The sequence below is a fragment of the Astatotilapia calliptera genome, unplaced genomic scaffold (assembly GCF_900246225.1).
Source record: "Astatotilapia calliptera unplaced genomic scaffold, fAstCal1.2 U_scaffold_17, whole genome shotgun sequence".
NCBI lineage: Eukaryota > Metazoa > Chordata > Actinopteri > Cichliformes > Cichlidae > Astatotilapia > Astatotilapia calliptera.
Window position 1 is genome coordinate 324516 of NW_020535696.1, and position 26101 is coordinate 350616.

General features: G+C 43.1%; 1 protein-coding gene across 1 annotated transcript; it reads right to left on the reverse strand.

Moving 5' to 3' along the window:
• Positions 1-332: 332 nt before the first annotated feature.
• LOC113017638 (Fc receptor-like protein 5) lies at positions 333-20065 on the reverse strand. Its single transcript, XM_026160778.1, has 9 exons — positions 19841-20065; positions 13586-13715; positions 13193-13453; positions 10409-10681; positions 8715-8981; positions 1603-1902; positions 1156-1416; positions 651-899; positions 333-508 (listed from the first exon to the last, which is right to left on the reverse strand). The coding sequence occupies exons 1-9, from the start codon at positions 20063-20065 to the stop codon at positions 333-335; spliced, it is 2142 nt and encodes a 713-aa protein (XP_026016563.1).
• Positions 20066-26101: the final 6036 nt, after the last annotated feature.

Here is a 26101-nt window from a genome sequence, read left to right on the forward strand (position 1 = left end):
TTTAAAACTTAGTAGCGGCCGCCATTGTTGGAAACTGGAGTTTGGCTGGGCCGCCCTATGAATTCTGGGATATGGTAGTAATTTGGACAGCCTTCGGCGCGTCGCTGTGACGTAATCGGTCTACAAATGCGGCCTCAGGAGGATGCAGCCCATGAATTTGGACATGTCCAGAGTATAATCGCAGCCTTTGCGGTTAGAAAATTGCACTTGATCATGTCGCGATATTATCGCAAATGCGATATATCGTTCAGCCCTAGACATCAGTGTTGAAGGTAGGCTTTAAGTGTCAGTGTGAACACACAGATATAGTTCCTTGTCCCATATTTCCCATGTCAAACTCTGAACACAGGTTCATTGAATAATGATAAGTAAAGGAAAAAGTTCTCACTGTTGGTCGTTCTGCAGCGATACAGCAAGAGCAGGAGAATAATAAGAAGAGAGACTCCAAAAACCAGTCCAACAATCAACCACACAGGAGATGAAGAGCTGTCAGCTCCTGACACAGTTACTGTGACAACAAACAATAAAGTTTAATTATACTTTATAATTCATAAAATAATTTTAGGAAACTTCTCAGAAAATGAGGTGACTTCAAGCCTTAAAACAAAACTCATTTATAAAACTCCATCAAATGTTTTGATCCTGCTCACCTTTAACTGACATCCAGCTCTGTGCTGACTCTCTTCCTGAGTACTGACACTTGTAGAAACCTTCATCAGACTTTGACACTGCAGAGATCTTCAGCTCCCCTCGGGGATCATTTTGAATAAGTTTGTCATTGTGATAGAAAAACACATTGGAAAGTATTTTTTGTGTTCTCAAACTGCAGCTCAGACTAACAGAAGCTCCCTCAGTCACAGGATGAACAGGACTCACCAGGATAGGACCATTACCATCATCTGTGACACAATCACACACAATTGTTTCAGTCACATCAGCTGCTGCACACTTTGAGAAAAAGCTGACAAACAATAATAAGAACAGATTGTACAAATGCTTTTTTTATCATGAAGATCTGATCTTGTGTATTTAAAAACTGCTGTATGTGTTTTATTTTTCCCACATGAAATGACTTCACATACAGCAAAGCTGGGACAAATGTTCATGTGACGTCTAAATCATTAACATCCAAGAAGTAAATGTATAATAACATACTCTGTACAGTGATGTTGACTGCACTGCTGAACTCTCCTGATCCAGACTCACACCAGTACACTGCAGTATCTGACTTTGATGTGTTGATGTCACATGTGGATCCAGTCATTCTCCTACAGTCAGAGTACAGTCGGCCGTCCTCAGAGAACTTCCTCACTCTCCACTCAGTGAAGTTTCCCTCACAGGTCAGTGAGACAGAGTCAGAGGTGAAGTGTTGCACTCTGTCAGGACTCACTGTGAGAGACGCTGCTGAATGAACATCTGGAAACAACATGCAGTGAACAGACAAAGCTCACAGATGTTAGGATTATAATGTCAGAAATGAAAAGATTGATTCTTCTTCTCAAAATAGTTTTTAAATGGGTTTATCACAGTGAGAGAGATGTTGGTGAATTAAATGATGACATCATATCAGCTCAATGAAACGATAAACAGAATCAAACTGACCTGCAGACCAGACAAACTTTGGTTGACTGTGATCAGTGTGATACTCTGGGTCTCCTCTTCCAGCTCTGCACACATATCCTGCTGTGTGTGTCTGTCCATGAATGATGTAGGAGTCCTGTGCAGTCCCACTGCCATCAGGTAGCAGCTCATAACTGGAGGATTTCTCTGATAGATCAGGAACAGCTTTATACCAGTAGAAGCTCCATCCTGCAGACGGATGTTCAACCTCACAGTTCAGAGTTACTGAGGCTCCAGGACTCAGCCATGATGGAGACACAGTGAGGACAGGACGGGGTTCATCTGTTCAACAAAGATTTTCTCTCAATCTTTCGTCTCTTAACTCTGAATTCAATGTCACTAAAATGTTGACTCACAAATATTTATGATGAACTTTAAGAGTGAGACTATCTAAACATGTCAAATATCTCAACATGTACTAATAAAAACACATTTTTACAAACTGTTTCTATTTCCAGGTTAAATGAACTATGACTCTACTTACTGTCAGAAACTGTCAGTGTGACTGAATCACTCCACTCTGTTGTTTCATGCTGTGAACTTTTCATTCTGCCCTTACAGCGATAGTTTCCACTGTTGGATGATGAAGCAGATCTAATCCTGTGTTCATTTTGATTTGGAGCTTTTATCATGCTGTTTGTTTCCCACTCATAATCCCACTCAGTGTCTCCTCCATGGATCTCACATCTGACAGTGATCGTCTCTCCTCTGTATATCTCAGACCAGTTTGGATGCAGAGTCACAACAGGCCTGATTGAGGCTGTTACTGTTCAAGAAAGTACAATAAAAACACATGAATGTCAAAAATGTTAATGCCTTTTGTTCTTCAGCTTCCTCCTTAATCAGGAATTTATCTGACTTCATGTTAAACTGACCAGTTTTCCCAATCCTGACTGACTGGCTGTCCTCTGTGTAGTAAACTGGGTTTCCTCTTCCTCCTCTGCACCTGTAGAGTCCTTCCTGTGAGACACTGATTTGTCCATTTGAGTGGAAAACTGCATCTTGTGTGGTCAGGGCTTCAGAGGATTTCTCATCTCTGTACCAGTAGTATTTCCATCCAGATGATGATGATGGGCTCACAGAGCAGGTCAGGGTCACACTGCCCCCTACTGGAACAGCTGTGTTATCAGCTCTCAGTTTGGCCTTTGGTTTATCTGCAGTTCAGTTTAGAAAAAGAACAAAAGTCAATGACTGAATCAAACCAGTTGAAATAACTTGGTGGAAATATGGAAATAATCAAATTTTTATATTATTATAGAAATATTACAAAAAAATTAGTATAAGAAATAAAATAGTATAAGAGTAATATTACAACTAAGTAGCTGCAGCTATTGTTGGAAATACGTGTTGTTTTGATGTTTTGATGTATTTCCATAAAGTGAGTTTAGACTTTTCATCAAGAAAAATCACAGTTTGTGCCTGTAAGCAAATTGGTAAGACACAGTAATGTTTCAGTGTGAAGCTGCAGGACTGCATTTTGTTTTCTGCAGCCGCTGTAATTTTTTAGTTAGAGTGACGCTAACCCAGCTGCTAATAAGGACTACTGTAGACTGCTGTTTTCCTAACTTTGTTGTAAAAAGTTAGCAAGAAGTTGCAGAGGATCGTTACCGGACTGGATAATGACAGACGAACTCCAGATAGTCACTCCGAGTGCCTGAGTCGCTCAGAGTACCTCTGCCAACGTGGGAAAGGAAAACAAATACCTGTGGACCACGTGGAGATCACGCACCTTCATCATCTTTGTGCTTCTCAAGGAACTGAAGACAACCTGTTAGCTGGACTAATCTGGTGAGTGTTGCACATTTTCACCATGTACTGAGGTTTAATTTATTTTTTGCTCTTTGACTGAAGAGACTGCGGTTTGGAGATCTTATTACATTGCTACGTTCTCCAGCATCAGTACAGGCCTGCAACAAGGCTGTATTAGTGCTGCTGGTTGTTCCTATAACTGAACTGATACTAAAACCTGCCATTTTATTATATTATTATTTTTTATAATTTTGGCTTACTAAGAGAGGGTTGCTATGGTGTATTTTACATTGTGTATGGTGTAATTTACTGCACTGTGATACACTAGTGTTCATTTTAGCAGGTAATGCTACTTTTAGGGGTAAGTTTAAGTGATCCAAATCAGAGAAGTTAATTTACAATAAGTGCTCCTGTTAAGACAGATGTAAACATGAAAACATGAAATGTCAGCATGAATCATGGTCCAACTCACATGAAACTGTCAGTCTGAAGGCATCACTCCATCCTGTTAAGAGACAGTCACTGCTACCCCGACATCTGTAGTCTCCACTGTGGGACACTGAAACTCTGCTGATCCTGTATTCACTGGATGTTGGAGGGCTGTTTGTGTTGGGTGCTGTCCATTCATATTTCCACACCTTTCCTTCACCTCCCTGAATCTCACAACTGAGAGTGATTGTGTCACCAGTGAATATCTGAGACCAGCTGTGCTGCAGATTCACAGCAGCCAAAACTGTTCAACAAACAAATAAACACAATTTTTTTAAAACTAATCAACAGCAAACAAAATACATTAAAAAAATATAGTTATAAAGTGTTATAAAATCTTGAATTTGTTTTATTTCACAAAAAAACTTAACCCTCACCTTGTTTCTGAATTGTAACTGCAGCACTGTCCTCTGTGGAGAAAACTGGATCTCCTCTCCCTCCTCTGCAGTAATAGATGCCTCCTTCTGAAATACTGATCGTGTGCTCTGATGTTCCAGCTCCTATTTTCTGAGCTCCAGAAAACTGTGAATCACGTCTGAACCAGTCAAACTTCCAGCCAGCAGAGCCCTCCACAGAGCAGCTCAGTGTCACACTGCCCCCTGCTGGTATGACTGAACTTTGTGCTGTCAGTGTGGCTCTGGGTTTAATTGCTGTTGAAGTTACAGGAAAAGATGAACATCAGATTGTCACTTGCTTCAGGAAAAACTTTGTATAAGAAGAACAACAAAAATTAACAAGAAAAAATAAAACCTTTACAAATTTGTAATATTTGGATTTCAACAAGTGAGTCTTTCATTCATGGTTTTAAAGCAAAATTTTCCCTCAAATTTAATTCAGAAAAAAAAAAAACGTTTGGGCTTTTTGTTTGTTGGAAGGCCAACAGTACATATTGACTGATTAAAAGCTTGAGAGAATTTATCCAGATAAACTGGATAAAAATTCTTACATGATAGAGTCACTGGGATGATATCACTCCACCATATGAATGTCAAAAATGTTAATACATTTGTTCTTCATCTTCCTCCTTAATCATGAATTTATCTGAATTTATGTTAAACTCACCAGTTTTCCCAATCCTGACTGACTGGCTGTCCTCTGTGTAGTAAACTGGGTTTCCTCTTCCTCCTCTGCACCTGTAGAGTCCTTCCTGTGAGACACTGATTTGTCCATTTGAGTGGAAAACTGCATCTTGTGTGGTCAGGGCTTCAGAGGATTTCTCATCTCTGTACCAGTAGTATTTCCAGCCAGATGATGATGATGGGTTCACAGAGCAGGTCAGGGTCACACTGCCCCCTACTGGAACAGCTGTGTTATCAGCTCTCAGTTTGGCCTTTGGTTTATCTGCAGTTCAGTTTAGAAAAAGAACAAAAGTCAATGACTGAATCAAACCAGTTGAAATAACTTGGTGGAAATATGGAAATAATAAATATCACATAACTTTAATGGTGAAGCTGCAACAAACTGTACAACTATCACACAAACACAACACTAATCTTTCATATTTAATTTGCTGCATTTCTAAGTTAAAAACACACATGAGGAACAATCAGTGGATTTAATGTCTGTGAAGGTTCTCAGTCATCCAGGTCATCGTAGTCAAAGGAGCTTGCAAAGAAAAGCGTCTGGACTTCTTTAAGTTGCTTGAAGACGTTTCACCTCTCATCCGAGAAGCTTCTTCAGTTCTAAGGTCAAATGGTGGAGAGTCCCAGATATAAACCTAGTGGGAGTTTCCCCCCACAGAGGGACAAAAGGACCCCCTGATGATCCTCTAATCGCCTGAGCCAAGGTGTGAAATTAGGTGTGGGACCCAATCAGCCAGAGTTTCGGGTGTGTTCATTGTGAAACCTGGCCCCACCTTGTCATGCGAATTCCTGAGGTCAGATGGCCAGTGTATTTCAGACCCAGCAACACACTCAGACAGAAACTGGTTCACCCGAAAGACAAAACGCCAAAACACAAACTTAACAACGTGGTGTATGCTGTACAGTGCAGCGAGGAATGCCCAGACCTCTACATTGGAGAGACCAAACAGCCACTTCACAAGCGCATGGCACAACACAGAAGAGCCACCTCCACAGGACAAGACTCAGCAGTCCATCTGCATCTTAAGGATAAAGGACACTCTTTCGAGGATGCCAATGTTCACATTTTGGACAGAGAGGACAGATGGTTTGAAAGAGGAGTGAAAGAAGCCATCTATGTCCACTGTGAGCGACCATCTTTGAACAGAGGCGGGGGTTTACGACACCAACTCTCTGCCATCTATAATCCAGTTTTGAGATCCCTTCCCATACGCCTTAACGCCCACTCACATCCTGGGCCATCTGACCTCAGGAATTCGCATGACAAGGTGGGGCCAGGTTTCACAATGAACTCACCCGAAACTCTGGCTGATTGGGTCCCACACCCAATTTCACACCTTGGCTCAGGTGATTAGAGGATCATCAGGGGGTCCTTTTGTCCCTCTGTGGGGGTCACTCCCACTAGGTTTATATCTGGGACTCTCCACCATTTGACCTTAGAACTGAAGAAGCTTCTCGGATGAGAGGTGAAACGTCTTCAAGCAACTTAAAGAAGTCCAGACGCTTTTCTTTGCAAGCTCCTTTGACCAGTGGATTTAATGTTTCTTAGTGGATGTGGTGGAGCAGCTGAGACAGATTCAGCATTTGTTCTGCATTTCATCTTTCATGTATTAGAGCTGCACAGCAGAGAAGTTACTCTCATATGTTTTGTTCTCTTCACTGTGAATAAAAAGCTGCTGTTCAGGTTTTTGTTGTTGAAATAAAAACTAAACATTTTACTGACCAACATGAAAGACAGTTATAAAGCTGTAAGAAATAGAGATGGACCGATCTGATATTAGGTATCGGTATCGATCCGATACTGACCTAAATTACTGGATCGGATATCGGAGAGAAATAAAAAATGTAATCCGATCCTTTAAATATCACGAAAGCACCTCACAAAACTTGCGACATGGGGTAACTCAGCTCATAACCTTAGCACGGTGGAGCATGTATGCATCATATGGTGTGCAAGACCTGTCAGCAGTCTGATTGAACATTTGGAGCCTCGCTACCAAACCGGCATTTCATCTCCGAGGAAGTTATCCCAGAGAAGTAAAGCAGGTGTGTAAGTTCATCTCTGAATGTTTGTAAAGCGTTCCCGCGTTAAGCTTAACAACCGATATATGGAGCAACTGCCTCTTTTCTCCCCTTCCCTCTCCTGCTGCTACTTCAATCATGAAACTGCTTAATGATCAGCTGATCGGCTTTTCTGTGGCGAGTCCGTCTCTCTTGTTTGTTTTTGGCCCACTTTGCACCAGAAAGAGGAAACCGGCGGCTGAACAACAGCAGCACGTTTAAGCTTGATAAGCTGTTGTTAGGATTTATTTAATATTACTTTCTACTCGAGGATCTTTTTCTACGTAGCTGACGGCTGGTAACTGTGCAGGGGCGGATCTAGCAAAGTTTAGCCAGGGGGGCCGATAGGGCATGAACAGGGAAAAGGGGGCACAAAGACATATTCTCATTTAAAATGTCTAGCTTTTAATAAATAATGATCTGAATCTTACACCCAAAGTGTTAATCTGATGTAAAATGTATAGAAGTCCATTACTATATATAGTAACTATTAAGTCTAATATACCCTAGTAAGCTATACTACTTTTTCCATCTGTGCAGTCTGCAATTCTGTTGAAGAAAGATGTTGAATCTATTTAATTATTGTGGAAAAATAATTGATTGTTTTTTTTTAAACACGTGCATTAAATTAAAGTTGATTACGTCGATTAATCATCGGGAGGCGGAGGCTGGGGGGTGGTTCCCCATTTGTTTTTTGCTGGGAGTTGGCAACCCTATTAGTTAGGTTGCTTAATATTTCCGCAAAGTACTCTTTAAAATACCAGAATAGGGAGGAATGTGTAGGTTTAAGTTTATTAGATTGATCAGTGTTGCTAAACTCTTAAATATTTTGGGTGCAGTGTATTTTTTTCCATACAGGTATAACAGAATAGCTTTAGTATTTTGGGTTTTTTTAAACTTGAGTATGAACTTATACAAAATGCAGCAAGATATTAAAAAAAAAGTATTGATTAAAAAAAAAATACCGATAAGAATCCGATATAGTGTATCGGCAGATATCCAAATTTATGATATCGGTATCGCACATAAAAAAGTGGTATCGTTCCATCTCTAGTAAGAAAGGAGAAGTGTCATGAATCGCTGTGCGGCAGGCAGGAGTTGGACCCAAAAGGCAGGCACTCAGGCACGAAGTTTAAACACAAAGAACTCAGCTTTATTCGCTGGCAGGAGAAAGTCATACAAAGCAAACTAAACTCACAGAGAGACACAGGGAGACCCACACAGCATGAGGGACAACACAACACTGACTGAGAGAAACACAGGGTTTAAATACACTGGGGAGTAACGAGGGGAATGAGACACGGAAGGAGGGCACAGCTGGGAGAAATCAGGACTGACGAGACAAGCAAAGCAGGACACATTCACATAAGACACGGACCTTCAAAGTAAAACAGGAAGGATCACACAGAGACGCGAACTTGACACAGTGGAGACAGCAACTAAGAAACACAGAGACATAAACCATAAGGCAGAGGACTCTAAGAACCGAAAGACACAGAGGGGAACTCAAACATGCAGACACAGACTACACAGAACAGAGGGGACACAGAGAAACATGAAGGGCAAGGGATCGAAACTAGAAACCATAGAATAAATCACACAAGTACAATAATACAAACATCACAAAGAACTAAAAACGCTGGGTCAGGAGACCCAGGACCGTGACAAGAAGTGCTTTTTCCTTATTTAGATACTCTGGATGAAAGATCTTACATGATACAGTCAGTGTGATGATATCACTCCACTCTGATAAGAAATAGTCCCTTCTGCCCCGGCAGCTGTATCCTCCACTGTCAGACTTAGTAGCTCTGATGATTCTGTATTCATTGGATGTTGGAGGTGTGTTTGACTTGGCTGCTCTCCATTCATACGTCCACTGAGCTCCTTCACCTCCCTGAATCTCACATCTGACAGTGACTGTCTCACCGCTGTATATCTGAGTCCAGGATGGCTGAAGGGTCACAGTGGTCTTACTGGGAACTGTTCACAGAAAAATATCCAGTTAGGAGACAAATAGAAACATATGATGAACAGAAAAATATCATGATTTCTATTCTATTCTTTCATGAACCAAGAGGAGCGTCGGCTTTCATCAACATTTGTCAGAGGCTAATTTTTCCCACAGAGATTGTAGCAGCTACTCTGCGACCAGACCTCGTCCTTTGGTCTAACTCCCAAAAACTTGTGTACGTCATTGAGCTGATGGTACCATGGGAGGAAGCAACTGAGGAAGGATTCAAGCGTAAGAAGCTGCAGTATGCCAACTTGGCAGCTGAGGCAGAGGACAGAGGCTGGAAGATCAAAGTGCACCCGGTGGAAGTGGGGTGCAGGGGCTTTGTTGCCAGAACAACAGCAAAGCTGTTTAGAGAGGTTGGTATCAGAGGACAGGCACAACAGCAGGCTATAAGAGAATTAGCTAACACTGCTGAGAGGACCAGTCACTTGTTATGGCTAAAAAGGGCTGACATCACTTGGGCAGCTAAGGTAGTCACCTAGCCACGTGAGAAAAGAAAATATTCCGCTCTTCTTCCCTTTTCTGGGAGGCAGTGGGGAGGTCGAGCGTACAGCCCGATCCGGTAGGGAGGTGTGGGAAGCCAGATCGGGCGCCCCCCCTTCCAGTTCTCCTCTCTGCTCTCTCCTATCTTATCTTACTTGTCTTACTTCTCTCTATCACCTTTTCTGTCCCTTTGAAGAAATGAGGCTCCATAAATGCTAAAGAGGTAAGTATTTCTCAGTTGCAGTGAGTAGATAGAATAAAATAAACTGTAGAAAACTAAACAGCAGAAAGAAGAAGAGAAATTACAATTTTGACATAAACCACTGACACAATCCAGGGCCTGATCAACGCTGGAAGAGCCTCCTTGGATGAGGGTGTCTAGTGATAATGGCCGAAACACCCGATGAATCCAAGGTCCACTACTGACGATGTGTCCCAAATTTTAAAATCAGATCAGATCTCTAATCCCTAAACCTAATCAAGGAAAAATGTCAGGTTAGCCTGGGTAAAAGACCGAAGGTTGAGGCATACAACGATGTGTGCTACTGGTAAAGTTTCTGGGCTGCTTTTCCTCATAACAGCCATCCCCCAAGATTTTCTCCATTTAAAGAAATGCATTGTCAGGGATTGTAACATCTAGTGCTTTTACTGAATCATACAATAATAATAACAAATGTGCTGTTAGAATTCGATTTCACTTAGAGACAAATAGAAATATAAAGATCAAAAATAAGACTGAATAAATCTATTTTTCTATTTCCCACCTTCACAAATAATCTTAATGAACAGAAAACTCAGAGTTTGCCTCATCTCAAGGTTAAAAAACTCACAGGTGTGAGATAAAACTGTTATCAAAGATCACATTATGATCTCTCAGCTTGGCAGAAATAAAAAAAAAAAGTAAACTCACGTGTTTCCTGAACTGTGACGTCACTGCTGTCCTCTGTGTAGTAAACTGGATCTCCTCTCCCTCCTCTGCAGTGGTACAGACCTCCTTGTGAGACACTAATAACTCTGTTTGCTTCATTTCCTCTCATGAGCTGAGCTTTAGAAGAGACTGAATCACGTCTGAACCAGTCAAACTTCCAGCCAGCAGAGCCCTCCACAGAGCAGCTCAGTGTCACACTGCCCCCTGCTGGTATGACTGAACTTTGTGCTGTCAGCGTGGCTCTGGGTTTACTTGCTGCTGAAGAAACAAAATAGGTAAAACATTAAATCGTCACCACGAATACGTTTCTTACAGTACAGATCACACTTTAAACATTCACAGAGTAATTTATCTACAAACACAAAAAGAAATTAGTTTCCCTGCATGTGACACATTGGACTATTTAACAAACTAAATATTTCACTGATTTATGATTCTCTTATCAAACTGTCATCTCTGTACGTTCCTCTTTAACCCTCATGTTGTGTTCATTTTCTGTTAAACAATTTGTTCTGTCAAAAATGGCCGTTCCATTGAGATCATCATAAAAATTATAAAAACATAAAACTATAATAACAGATTTATTATCACCACTTGTTGTGTTTGGTCTTTTTATCAACTTAAGTTCTTGTGAGCATTACAGTTTTTGAACGTCTGTTATTTATGGTCTGTTTGTCTCTTAATCTGAGTTTATGCACCTTTGAGTTGTGAAAAACATCATTTTCAGGTTATTTTGACTATAATAAATAACCAGATAAAAGATAATATGCTGTTTATCACAGACTCATTTGGGTCAAAGTTACCAAGAACATTTGTTTTTTAAACCATTTAAAATGTATATACAGTCACAAAGTGACACCTGTGGTGTTGCTGGTCAAACTGATGAGGCATATTTCATTTGTTTGTAGAGGAAACGATCCCAAAGTTAAACTTGCTTCTGACACAGCTCCTGACCAAGAGCGTAGGAGATGAAGAAATTATCATCTTATGTCACTGAGACCTCCAATCATCTTCAGATCCACATACTTCACTTGGTTCTTTTCAGCAACACCGTCTGCAGGTTTCCCAGTATAAACCTGCATGTTCCAGGTATAATTTGTCCTGGCATCACATGTTGCCCAAATCTTTATGCCATATTTAGAAGCTTGTTTGGCATATACTGTTTGAAAGGGCAGCATCCCCTAAAGCAACCGGACGCACATCCACTGTCACGTTTAGACTTGGGATATGGATGAGTGGCTGCTGCTCCACACTTGTCCCAAACCTTTCTGATCACTGCAGATTTGTCTTGTCAACAACGCCGTGGTCTTGTATCACTGTTGTCAAAGTTAATCACCCGCAACAACATGTAAAACTTCTCTGGTGACATGATGGCCTGAAAAATTGTCCCACTACTCTGCATCTCATAAACTGCTGGTAAATTAATTTCTGGATCTGTACACATCACTCAAAATCAAAAGACCCATATATGCTGTAACAGTCACAATGGTGTGGTGTCTCTTTAAGACAACCCAAGTCCAGGGTTAATGTTGTCATCAGTATGCACCACTGCTCTCTGTGATTGTGTGGACATGTGCTTGCACGCTAGTGCATGAGGACGGACAGATTTTATGTTTTACCTCTCCAGACACCTTTGTTTGCAACGTTATGGGTTGTATGAACACTGCACGCTATGTTTGTTAAGCTGCAGCCGTTCAACCGGGCTTATATGGTTGACGAAGAGAAGGGTTATTAAAGAACATGCTGTGGAATTCCCAACGCCAGTGTGAGTGTGTATTCTTTTGACTCTCCTGCTAAGTGTTTTTGCCGCCTCCTCTCAACCACTAAACACAACCCAACGTTACAGTGCTTTAGTGTCTTTCTGGGTTACCTCCTTCCAAATAGCTTTGTAAATCTGTTTCTTCTCCAAGTTGCTCAAGTTTACCTCTTTGGTTTTGATAGACAGTTAGAAACCATTCAAACGGAGATTTGATGTCCTCAAGGATACAGAACATTTTGTAGGTCCTGTAATCATCCTGATGAGATTTTCGGCTGAAAGCCCATCTTGAATTTCAGGTGGGGACAGGTGTGTGTGTGTGTGTGTGTGTGTGTGTGTGTGTGTGTGTGTGTGTGTGTGTGTGTGTGTGTATATGCATTGTCTTGTTGTGTCCTCCATCCATTTCTAATGATTGAACATTTTTGACCAGGAACACATGTAATGCAGATTTTTAGTGTCTGCTGAAATCCTCTTTGTGGACAAAGTTATGGAATTTTAGGTCAATCTGCTCAAATTAAATAAATTTCCCAGCGATAAAACTTTCAATTTGGTAACATTTGACCGGAACACAACATGATGGTTAAACTGCTGATACTTTAAGAGCCTCCATGGTGTCTCTCCTTTCTGTTTGCACAGTGAGAAAAACTGTTGTCCTGAGCTGCCTGCAGACAGCTGGATCATTGTTGGAGTTTTCCTGTTAAGACTGTCACGGTCCTGAGTATGTGGACTCAGTGTTTTCCTGTTTGTATTAGTTATCCTTGATTTCATGATGTGTTTTGATTCTCTTGGTTTTGATTTCTATCGCTAGTATTCCTAGCTCTTTAGTTCCTTGGCATTTTTTGTTTATGTATTCCCAGTTTTGTCGCAACAGCAAGTAAAGCCGCCATTTAAGTTAATGTTTTGTCTCACTTGTGTGGCTGCACTTGGGTCCAACCACACAACTCATCGTGACAAAGACAGATGTAAACATTAAAACATGAAATGTCAGCATGAATCATGGTCCAACTCACATGAAACTGTCAGTGTGAAGGCATCACTCCATCCTGTTAAGAGATAGTCACTGCTACCCCGACATCTGTAGTCTCCACTGTGGGACACTGAAACTCTGCTGATCCTGTATTCACTGGATGTTGGAGGGCTGTTTGTGTTGGGTGCTGTCCATTCATATTTCCACACCTTTCCTTCACCTCCCTGAATCTCACATCTGAGAGTGATTGTGTCACCAGTGAATATCTGAGACCAGCTGTGCTGCAGTTTCACAGCAGCCAAAACTGTTCAACAAACACAAATAAACATTAAACAGAAACAAATCATGTGGGACCAAAAATAAATTTAAATATATTAAGTCTGACTTTAATTTAAACGTGAATTTGTTTTATTTCACAACAAAATTTCACCCTCACCTTGTTTCTGAATTGTAACTGCAGCACTGTCCTCTGTGGAGAAAACTGGATCTCCTCTCCCTCCTCTGCAGTAATAGATGCCTCCTTCTGAAATACTGATAGTGTGCTCTGATGTTCCAGCTCCTATTTTCTGAGCTCCAGAAAACTCTGAATCACGTCTGAACCAGTCAAGCTTCCAGCCAGCAGAGCCCTCCACAGAGCAGCTCAGTGTCACACTGCCCCCTGCTGGTATGACTGAACTTTGTGCTGTCAGTGTGGCTCTGGGTTTACTTGCTGTTGAAGTTACAGGAAAAGAGAAAGCATCAGATTGTCACTTGCTTCAGGAATAATGTCTTTATAGTGAATTAAGTTTTAAAAGAAAAAGTAAGAATTCAAGAAAATCAAGATTTTTTGTTAATCTGCCTTTTTGTTAAATATCCGACTTGTTTTAAGGATCATGATCACATGTAAAAGATGCATAACCAATGCACAGTCAGCAGCATTTATCAGTCATCATAATTCATACAGATGTTTTTCATACTGTATGCTATCCCCGACCCCAACCAGGGCTGTGATGTGATAACAGAACTCTTCTCTGTTGATGATCAGCCTTTTCTTTTTTCAGCATCTGTATTTTCAAACAGCTGCTCTGCTCATTCTGTATTTATTGATCATGTTTGTTCAGCTTAAAATAAATTTTAAAAACAAACAAATACAATAATTGTGTCATAATTCAGAGCTGCAGTGGTGAAAACCACACACATGCACATATTGAAGACACTGAGTTCATTACATCTGTGTTTAATATTTATGTTACAAAGTTTTTTCACTCTGGTGATAACTGTGTTTTTTTATCACCACATTTAAAACTGTTTCTCACTGATTTTGCTACTAAGATAAAACAGATAAAACAGAGAACAATATTACTGAATGAAATGAGTCCAACTTACATGATACAGTCAGTGTGATGATGTCACCGCACAATGTAAAAGTGCAGCATTTGTATTCTCCACTGTGAGACTCTGTAGCTCTGCTGATTCTGTATTCAGATGTTGACGGTGGTTCTAACTTGGCTGATGACATTATAAACATCGAATGGCTTCCACCACTTTCCTGAATCTCACATCTGACAGTGACTGTCTCACTGCTGTATATCTGAGTCAAGGGTGGTTCGAGGATCACGGTGGGCTTATTGGGAACTGTTCACATAAACACATCAAGTTAGAGATTGATGGAAGCATATAGTCAATTTGAAGATGTCCTGATTTTTATTGCTGCTGTTAAGAGTCAAAAGATTTACTGCATCCTGGTGATGTTTGGACTTGAAAATAATAAGATGTGTTTTCATGAAAGAAATTAAACCATATAAATATTCTGGATAAAACAACAGAGTGACTCCACAGATCTGTGAGGCTGAGATCAACACATAAACACACAAAGTCAGAGTTTGTTATTTGTCCGTGTGAGCTGTCCATTTTTAAATTGTAACAGGAAGTTTTATTTTATTAACGTTGAGCCGTTATTTTTGCATTTTCATCTTTACATTTATGACCACAGTTTTCAGGAGTTCTTGAGGCCTTTTTAAACATACTCTTTTATTAATATTATGAGGATTCAGTTACTTAACAGTGTCTCAGCTAATCGAGACACTTGCCTGTAGTTTAAACATGATAATCCCCTGTAGTTGCCTTTTATGTCTTATCCTGAACACTTCACAGCTGAAACACATGATTGAATATTTTCTGTATCAGGGAAAGGAGCACAAATAACATGAGAAGTGGCTGCAGATATTCAAATGTAAAATTCTTGAAACAAGTAAAGTCATCCTCAAATACACAAATGTGTCTACGCATGAACTGAAGATAGCATCAAGAAGATTTACTGAACTTACATCATTCAGTGAACTGTGCACATTTACAGCTGGTATAAACGCTGGTTTCTAAATCAATCTCCTCATCTGTTTGGAGAATCTTTTTTTCTTCTGAATTTATAAACTCAGCAGTTTCCTGAATGATGACTGCATCACTTTATTCTATGACTGACCCTGTTGTGTTCCTGTGCAGGTGTACCCATGCCTGTGTATCCTTGGAAAGAGCAGTGGCCACCACATCAACACATGTCATACCATGAGCTCTATGAACTCTTCCAATCTGGCTTCAGAACACGACACAGCACTGAGACTGTTCTTATCCTCATCCTCCTGGACCTCTCTGCAGCCCTCACACCATCCTTCCTTCCTGCGTAATCAATCATAATCTTCTCACTGGTACCGTGCTCTCTTGCTATCAGTCAAACCTCTCCAACAGAGCACAGTTTGCCTTTGTCACCATGGGAGACTTCAGCTCCATCTCTGCTCCAGTTAACCACTGTGTGCCCCAAGGTTCTGAGCTTACTTACAAATCCCTCAATACCCTGGCACCTTAGTATCTCTGACCTGGGGCCCGTTCTTCGTACCTCGCTAAGTAAGTTAGCTGGATTTGATTGTTGACGATTTCGCGTGATCTTGGATCGTTCGGTTCCCCGAAGCTCATCCGGGACTTGCTGCCATAGCAACAGAGCCGTAAGCGTAAACCTGCTCGGGAGCAGGTTTACTTTATGTAAACAGGATTAGATCGCGGCCACGCAGGTATGTCCGCTTCATGTATACGAAAGCAACAGCGATATTCCACCACTGTTTCACCATAAATAAATATTATCAATGTAACTAAAGATAATGCAGCACTTGATCCATCACTAAGTGCTTAGAGCAGCTGGTCCTAGCACACTTCAAATCCTGTCTCCCCCCCACCCTGGACCCCCACCAATTCGCATACCGCCGGAACAGGAGCACAGAGGATGCAGTCTCCATCGCAATGCACTCTGTCCTCTCACACCTGGACAACAACAACACCTACGCCAGAATGCTGTTTATAGACTTCAGTTCAGCATTCAATACAATCCACCCCTCACAACTCACCAGGAAACTGACAGACCTGGGTATCAGTTCCCTCATCTGCAAATGGTTACTGGACTTCCTGACCAACCGCCCCCAACATGTCCGGCTGGATAACCGCTGCTCATCTACCATCACAATGAACACCGGTGTACCACAAGGCTGTGTGATGAGCCCTTTCCTCTACTCCCTCTTCACCCACGACTGCAGACCTGCTGATGGTTCCAACACCATCATTAAGTTTGCAGATGACACCACGGTGATTGGCCTCATCAGTGACAACGATGAGGCCGCCTACAGGGAGGAGGTGGATCGTCTGGCTGAGTGGTGCGACAGAAACAACCTGCTGCTTAACACCGAGAAGACCAAGGAGCTCATCGTGGACTACAGGAGGAATGCTGACCCACATCCACCCATCCACATTAAGGGGACGGCTGTGGAGCGTGTGAGCAGCTTCAAGTTCCTGGGAGTCCACATCTCCGAGGATCTCACCTGGACGACCAACTGCTCCAAGCTGGTCAAGAAGGCTCACCAGCGCCTCTTCTTCTTGAGGACTCTGAGGAAGAACCACCTGTCCTCAGACATCCTGGTGAACTTCTATCGCTGCACCATCGAGAGCATCCTGACCAACTGTATAACAGTCTGGTACGGGAACTGCTCTGCCTCGGACCGGAAGGCGTTGCAGAGGGTCGTGAAAACTGCCCAGCGCATCGCCGGAGCACCACTTCCTGCCATAAAAGACATCTACAGGAAGCGGTGTCTGAAAAGGGCTGGGAAAATCATCAAAGACCCCAGTCACCCATCACATGGACTCTTCACCCTCCTGCCCTCTGGGAGGCGCCACAGGAGCCTCCGGACTAAGACCACCAGGTACCGGAACAGCTTCTTCCCCACAGCTGTCAGACTCCTGAACTCTGCCTCCTGACATCTGACCCACGTTAAACTCATGGACTGAACATACACACACCCACAATGGACAACTGTACCCTCAAACACAATAATAACATGGACTGAACCACCACTCACAACCACTAGCACTTTATATAGCCTCTGTAGAAACTATCTACACCCTCACTTATCTTAACTGCACTACTGTATAGCTCTGTGTAAATAATCATTCTGTACATTCGATAATTTTTAATCCTACAACTGTTTACAACTTGCATAGTTCCCATTTCTGTATAGCTGTATATCCCAGATTCTGTAAAGTTATTTATTTCATATTCTGTATAGTTTTTCATATTTATATCCTGTTCATAATCTGTACATAGCTTGTACTCACTACAGCCTGTACATACTTATAGTTATAGAATATTCACAACATACTTCATACCGTGTACATTATAACATACCATAATAGACCCATTTCTGTAATATACTCACATATCTATATTATTGCTAATATTTATTGTAATATATCTATATCACTAAAGCACTTCTGGATGGATGCAAACTGCATTTCGTTGCCCTGTACCTGTGCATGTGCAATGACAATAAAGTTGAATTCTATTCTATTCTATTCTATTGATTTCATACAGATACATACAGGTCATTTCCTGAAAAAGGGAAATGTACTATTAACATTCTATTACATGTATGTGATTATTACAGATGTAATTCATATTTCAGAGTAGTAATTGCAAATTACTTCGTGTAATCAAGATGAGAGACCACGGCTATAAAAGCGAAGGTGGATTTGGGAAGTCTGTCGCAGCCATGTCCTGTCCGTTTACGCGAGCAGCCCATTGCGGAAGGTGCAAGATTGATAAGGAGAGTTTTCAGAATTCAGCATATATTGCAGGACAGACAGGATCCTTTAGCTCAGCGCGACAGTGTGCTCATAGAGAGATATCGATATTCCCGTGAGGGTATTATTTACTTAACCAACTTGTTGACGAGGGGGTGCAGGACCACCACCTGTCTTTTTGTGCTCTGCCCTTTTCTTGGTTGCTGTTATGAACAAACAAACAGATTATTCCAGGGTCTCTTTCCAAGAGACGAAAAGCAATTGTTGCATCTTCAAAAAATAAAAATACAATAACTGAGCCTTACACCGGAGTATCGTTGCACTGGTTTACTGAACCTTACTTTCAGGGCATGTACAGAACATGAGCATCCATTTTCCTACTGCCTCCTACAGGACACACACTTCTTCCACTTCCTCACACATTAATGTAACACAGAACTAATACTGCCTCTCCTGGCATTACCATTGTAACAACACACTCATTCTGTTTCTTTCAGAAGAATAACAGGAACTTAGGATGTAGGTATCTATGAATAATAACTATTATGTATACTCATATATTTATATAACCACTTATTTCTTGCGATACCACATCTCCTCCCCCCTTAAGTCAACAACTCCCTTGACTTACAAAATAACCGTTTATCTAAAGAATGCTTAACAAGCAATCAACATGTAATTAAGGTAACCATGCAACCATACAACTGTACATAGGTTTCCATGTTTCTCTTTTTTTTTTCTAACTAGGAAGGTACGTCCTTCCTGTGAGATCAGAGCGCATTGTTGCTCTATTTCTGGAAGATCTCACACTACCTAACAAAGTCCTTTAAAGTCTCTGGTGGACGTCTCTCTCTCTGGGAACGTCGCAACACGGGTGTCACTGAGGAGTCTCCGGGAGCTGGAGTCTCCGGAGCATAAGGCAACTCCATTGCTGGAGGTTGTGGCGATGTGTCCAACTCCAATGGCAAGCAGCACTCAGGCACTGATTCTTTGTCAAGCAATGGCTCCACCTCCCTGTCTGGCGTACTGGGAACAGTGTCAGCCACTCTTGCTCTCACCTGATCCACGTGCCGCTTCACAGTTTGACCTGATCCAATGGTAACAATGTAAGACACTGGACCCGATGCTCTCACAATGACTGCGGGAATCCACTTCGGGCCATAGGAGTAGTTTCTGATGAAGACCTTGTCTCCTGGTGTGAAACTTCTCAGTCTTTTCTTGGTGTCATGATTTTCTTTCTGTTTCAATTGTTTGTGCTGCACTTTTGTTTTCACATCAGGCATGAGCAAGTCCAAAACTGATCTGAGTCTCCGTGACATCATCAACTCTGCAGGTGATAACTGAACAGAAATCGGGACAGTCTGGTTTGTAAGGTATCACCTTTGACTTTCTTCATCCCCTCCTTAAAGGTCTGGACCGCCCTCTCAGCCAGCCCATTTGAAGAAGGGTGGAAAGGTGCTGATCTTACATGGTCAATTCCATTCTGCTTCATGAATGACTCAAATTCAGCACTTGTGAAACATGTTCCGTTGTCTGAAACTAACATTTTAGGTAGTCCAAACACACTGAAACTCTGGCGCAGTTTCTCTATAGTTACCTGTGATGTAGAGGATTTCACAGGGTAAATGTCCATCCACTTGGAATGAGCATCCACAATGATTAGAAACATCTCCCCGAGGAAAGGCCCTGCATAGTCCACATGGATTCTGGACCATGGTGACTCCGGCCACTCCCAAGGGTGTAATGGTGCAGTAGGTGGTGACTTGGAGTGTTTCTGACACTCCTCACATGCCTGCACTTCTCTTTCAATGTTCTCATCCATCCCTAGTCACCATACATACGACCTTGCCAAGCCTTTCATCTTCGACATGCCTGTATGAGTCTGGTGCAGGAGTTTCAATATTTTCTCCCGGCATTTGGTGGGAATAATTACTCGGGCTCCCCAGAGCACGCAACCATCCCTCACACTCAGTTCCAGCTTTCTCTGTCGATACGGCTTTAAACAGGCATCGGTCTCAGTTGGCCAGCCTTTTAAGGTGTACTCGTGGACTTGGGACAACAAGACATCCTTAGCTGTTGTTAAGATTCAAGAATTGAGGAAGGGTACAAGAGGTGATCGAAAAATAACCACACTGGTCCGGCCGGGTGAAGTCAAACGAAGATTTTAATTCACACGTGGGAAGATCACTGAAAACAGCAATTGATCTTCGACTTACTAAGGCACAAACAATTATTTTATAACATCAGGGTTTGTTTACTGACGCCCCTTCATGCGTCACAGATACATTTTATACATACGTCAAATCAACACCACAATGACCTTTTACACAGAACATCATCGTCTATTTTCATGGCTGGCACTTCCTGTGTACCTTTCAGTTCTTATCCTATTCCTCTTTCTTGCCGAGACACCAAGAAACGGTTCCTCTTTTACCAAGACAATTTTGCAGTTACAGCCAAACATCCTCTAAATAAATCTAATTTAAAGTGTGTGTGTCACGACCTCACTCAGCCTCGATGTCACCTCTCGCACTTCTGACCTTTTACCAGACCAGAGGCTCACTGAGACTATGTGTATGTCTTCTACTAAATAAATGTTTTAATCAAGAACCTCTACTTAAACCTTAATATAAAATGACCTGATATAAGTGTTTTGTAAGCATGTATTTCAATTCCCTCTATGTTCTAGTTTTCCCTCAGCATGTATCACCTGAACAGTCACGTCAGTGAGGCTTACGACCTTTAAAGAACCTGAACATCAACTCAAATAAGCACAGATATGCAATATGTATAAAATAGTTATAACTGCACCTGAAATACAAAGTTAACATCATCATAAACATCTTAAGGCCATCTTAAAGCTATCTGTTACATTGTTAAAGCAATGATCATACTGCAGATTATATTATGCTGGTCAAATACTTTTCTGTTCATCCCCACAATCCCCCTTTCGACCTCTGGCACACCAGAGGTCGATACATAGGTTGTTGTTCACTCCTCAGTCCACTCGACTACTTCCAGATCCATCATCGGCATCATGGACATAGGGGCCACCGCCCCAGGGTCCACTGCCTTTACAATCACTTTCTCTACCAACCACTCCTTTCTGTAGGCGCGGCGATCTCCTCCTAGGCTGCTCTTCTTTCTTCGGCCTTCCAGGTGGACTACTGGTCGGCCCGTTACGCAGGTGAAGAGGTTTATTCTGCCTCTGTTCCTTGACACCTGCGTTCTTTGAAGACGAATTTTCCTCCACCAAGCTCTCGTGTGCGGGTGCACACTGCGACCAGTGGTACCAGGTGTCGCCTTTCCCTTTCAGCTGGACTGCTGTAGCCGTCCGGGCGGTCACCTCATACGGACCAGTCCAGCGGGGCTCCTACCACTTTCGCTTAATGACCTTCAGTCACACTGCCTTTGCGTCCGGGACCTCTCCGTTCCCCGTGGATCTCTCACAAGTGACCTGTTTTGTAAAGCTGGACACAAGAGCCTTCAACTCATCAAAACATTCTGCATGAGACCTGTTGCTTGTCCTGGGCTGCTCCACCGGGACCACTGTCTAGGGTGCTGGAAACTGTCTCCCAGTCAGCAGCTCATAAGGGGTGAAACCTGTGGATTGGTTAACAGAACATCTTATGATCATCAAAGCAATGGGCAGGGCTGCGACCCAATTTAGCCCTGTCTGCGCACAGATTTTAGCCAACTTGTTTTTCAAATTTAGGTTCATCCTCTCTACCTTTCCTTGAGATTGAGGATGATAGACCGTCCCGAACTTATGTTGCACTCCCAACATCCTCTCTACCTCTTGCAAATCTTTATTCTTCAAGTGAGTACCATTGTCTGATCTAATTCTCTTGGGAAACCCATGCCTTGGAATGTAATGATTGATTAAGCACTTAATCACACTTTTCGCGTCTTCACGTTTGGTCGCCCATGCTTCGGGCCATCCAGTCAGAACATCCACACACACCAACAAATACCTCACCCCACCTGGGCCTGTATCAATCATGTCGGTATAATCAATTACGACCTCTTCTCCTGGCCTTTCTGGCATGAGAAACTTACCAGCTTCAGGTTTTACTGCTGGCTTTGGGTTGTGTGCCCCACAAATTAGGCACGTTCTGGCCTTTTCCAGTATCATCCTTCTCAAATCAGGATGCCACCATCGGCACAAATTTCTCTCCATCTGTTTCACTCCCACGTGACCAAGCCCGTGAGCCTCATTCACCTTCTGTTCCGCCATTTTGACCGTTAAAGTGGGACGCCCATCTGGCCCCCTCCACAAACCGCCATCTTGCCAGGCTCCTTTGTTTTCCCACACCCCCTTTTCCTCTGGGGATGTCTCCTCCTGAGCCTGTCTAACTTCTTCCATGCTGTTAGTGCTAACCTCCTCTTCTGGGGTTACCTGCACCAGTTGTCTCTGTCCTTTGTAGCCCGCTGCTTCCTTTGCGGCTTCATCAGCTTTCTGATTTCCTCTTGCCACCATACTGTCTGCTTGTGAGTGGCCCTTGCATTTTATAATACTTACCTCGTCTGGGTCCTCCAGGGCCTTTTCCAGTTCCTCCATTTCCTTTTTGTGACAGATGGGTGCATTAGTGGCCGTTCTAAACCCGGCTCTCTTCCACTGAGCCAGTTCCACATGAGCTGCTCCAAACGCATATGCTGAGTCAGTGTAGATGTTCACTCTCATGTTTTTAGCCAACCTCAGGGCTCGAGTTAGGGCTATCACTTCAGCTCTCTGGGCCGACTGTTGTCCCTCAATTTTTCCTGTTTCTTTCACCTGAAACTCAGTTCCTACTCTACAGACTACTGCATAGCCCGCTTTCAATCCTTCTTCATCTCTGTGGCAGCATCCATCTGTGAACCAATCCTCAGCTCCAAGTATGGGCTCTGCCTTCAGGTCTTCCCTGATTTTTCCTTCAACTTGGGCTTTCTTAATACAGTCATGTGGTTCTCCTGACCCCATTAGGTCTGCCATATTTATTCCTTCATGTGTGAATATCAAATTTGGCGCCTCTAAAATTTTGCTCAACCTTTGTTGCGTCAGTGGAGTCATTGTGAATGCCTGTGAGTTCACATAGGCCACTACACTGTGTGTAGTAAGCACTTTCAGTGGGTGTTCCCTCACTATGTGTGCTGTTTTCTGAATTATCTTTGCTACTCCTGCTGCGTGTTGTGTGCATGTGGGATGCCTTGCTTCTGTTGAATTTAATCTTATGCTAACATACATAAGTACATCCCTACCTCCCCCTTTTTTCTGAAACAACACACCATTCACAACTCCCTTTGTTTCTGAAACATCAAGATAAAATGCCTCATCATAGTTAGGTGTGGCCAGATCTGTGGCTCTTGACAAATCCTGTTTTAGCGAAATGAACGCTGTCTCTGTGTCCGGCGTCCAAGGCAATTCAGCCTTCAGATTTCGAACACCAACTTTCTTGATCAGGTCCCTTAAAGGGGCCGTTTTACCCGCATAGTTCGGAATGAACTGCCTGCTGTAACCTGTCAAGCCAAGAAAGGAAAGCAACTCCTTCACAGTTCTTGGTTTTGGATGTGTCAGAATTTGGTCTCTGTGTGTGTTCATTAACCCCACTGATCTATGTGCGATCACCCGGCCCAGGAATGTTACCTCTGGCCGGACCAACTGCAGTTTTTCTTTGCTCACTTTGAAGCCACACTCCGCCAATCTGTTCAACACCACGAGCGATGCTGCCGTACAGGCCGCTGCTGACGGGGCCGCAATAAGAAGATCATCAACATACTGTATTAATGTACAGCCCTCTGGCAGTTGACATGGGGACAATGCCTCTTTCAACACCTGATTGAAAATACCTGGTGAGAGTGCAAAGCCTTGTGGTAGGCGTATGTACCTAAATTTCCGGCCTCTGTATGTGAAAGAGAAAATGTCTCTGAGTGACTCGTGCAGTGGGAGACAAAAGAATGCATTCGCTAGGTCAATACATGTGAACCACTTTTGGTCCCCAGTAATTTCGGTCAGAGCTGTGTAGGGATTTGGTACAGGCACAGTGTCAGTCCTCAGCATGGCATTTATTGCTCTCAAATCATGTGCCATACGGTACTTCCCTGTCCCATGTTTTTCCACTGGCAAAATAGGTGTGTTCCAAAATGACCATGAGGGCTCAAGCACTCCTGCTTTCCACAGCCCTTCAATGGTTTCAGCTATACCTTGTTCCGCTTCAGTTTTGTGCTTATATTGTGGTCTGTTAATTGTTATGTCAGACTTCAGCTGGAACAGGACAGGCGAACAGTTAGCCAAACCTACATCTGTGGGCCCTGCGGACCACAAAGTATCAGGCAATTTTGAGAGCTCAGCTACTGCATCAGGATGATCCATTCTTTCCCTGCCATGTATTCTGGAGATTTCTTTATGTTCTAAGATCACTGCATCGTTGGACAAACAAGTTATGCGATATATTTTACAGTTTGGTGCATACCAGACATTTGGAATTTGGGTGCTTTGCCAGCATGCGTTGTCCAGCGCCCGCTTGACCATTGGTCCCAGATCTCTTGGCCCATGACCCTCGTGGACCGCCAATGTAATGTGAGGGGCTGAATCCTCTCCCACATTGTACCAAGGCAGTTGTTCATCCGTAAATTTCACAGCCGCGGCCACACCTTCTGGTCCAACATAAATGTTATGTGTTCGCACATTCCACGTCTGTCCCTCAAGATCAGACTGGAACTGTTCCCGATAGGTATCGTTATCTTCCCTATCATAAAAGAGTGTAACGTGGAAAGGATCTCGCGGAGGGGAGTAGACGGCCAGGCTCATTATCCAGGGTCTCCACAGCTGATAATGTCTCAGAATGCCTTCTTCCACCAGCCTCCCCCAGTAGATTTCGGCAGTGGGTTGTTCAGAGTTCTGGACTAGATATTGAGTCTTTTGAAGGTGATCCCAGGCACGGGAATTCTTTTCCTCCAGGCAGAGTAACAATCAGTCCATCTGGTGAGCACATGATTGTGGCTCCCAGTTTCACAAGCAGGTCCCTGCCCATGAGATTTGCAGGCACCTGTGAGGACACCACATATTGGTGTTTCAAAGTCTGTTTTCCCAGCTTTGTCAATGCTGGATCCGTCAATGGCAGTGTCATTGGAATCCCGGAAAAGCCTACCACATTAACTGTGTGACAGGAGAGTGTCGCACTGTCTGGTGTGTCTTTCAGTGTTGAGTATGTTGCTCCAGTATCCACCAGGAAGGGCAATTCAGTGTCTTCCACGGTCATCGACAGCATGGGTTCTGCCGTTCCCACGCTGTTCGGTTTCTCCGGGCTCCGTCAGTATTGCTCCCCCTCCCAGCCCCAGTCGGCTACTGGGTACTGGGGGGCTGGTGCTGCATTCGGGTTTGGAGCTTGATGTGCTCCCCTGTAAGCAACTCTTTGTCTTGGGCCTCCTTGTGCCTGGGGTTGATAGCCTCGCCTCTGATAATTTCGCTGCGATTCAGGGCATTCTCGGGACCAGTGTCCTTCTGCTCCACAGCTGTAACAGCCAGTCCAAGACACATTGTTAGGATTCCCTGGATTCCGAGCCCTTTGTCCTCCCCTCACGGATCCACCACGCCCTCTCTGCGGTCCACCGGTCCCCCAATTCCCTACTGGTTGACGCTGCCTTGGTGCATTGGCGGGCCAACGGTCATCAGGGTAGAGACCCGGATCCTGATCTGGCAAGTCAGGCACAGGATCGGGCTGAGGCCTTGCCACCATTATTTTCCTTGCGCTCTCTTTATCCTCTTTCTTTCTGTCTCCTGCTTTGTTTTTTGCTTCTGCCAGCTGCAACTTAACCAGCCACGCCTGGGCTTCCTCCAACTCTTTCTTTTGTTTGTTTGCCAAATCCTGTTCCTGCTGAA

Bases quoted from the DNA above. Each gene is read 5' to 3' on its own strand.
- LOC113017638 (XM_026160778.1), bottom strand. From the start codon at position 20,065: ATGGATGAGAACATTGAAAGAGAAGTGCAGGCATGTGAGGAGTGTCAG. The intron at 13,716-19,840 runs GTAACTATAGAG...TCTGGAGCTCAG, and splicing joins TGAAATCCTCTACATCACAG to AAAATAGGAGCTGGAACATC. The intron at 900-1,155 runs GTATGTTATTAT...ATTGTGTCACAG, and splicing joins AGTCAACATCACTGTACAGA to ATGATGGTAATGGTCCTATC.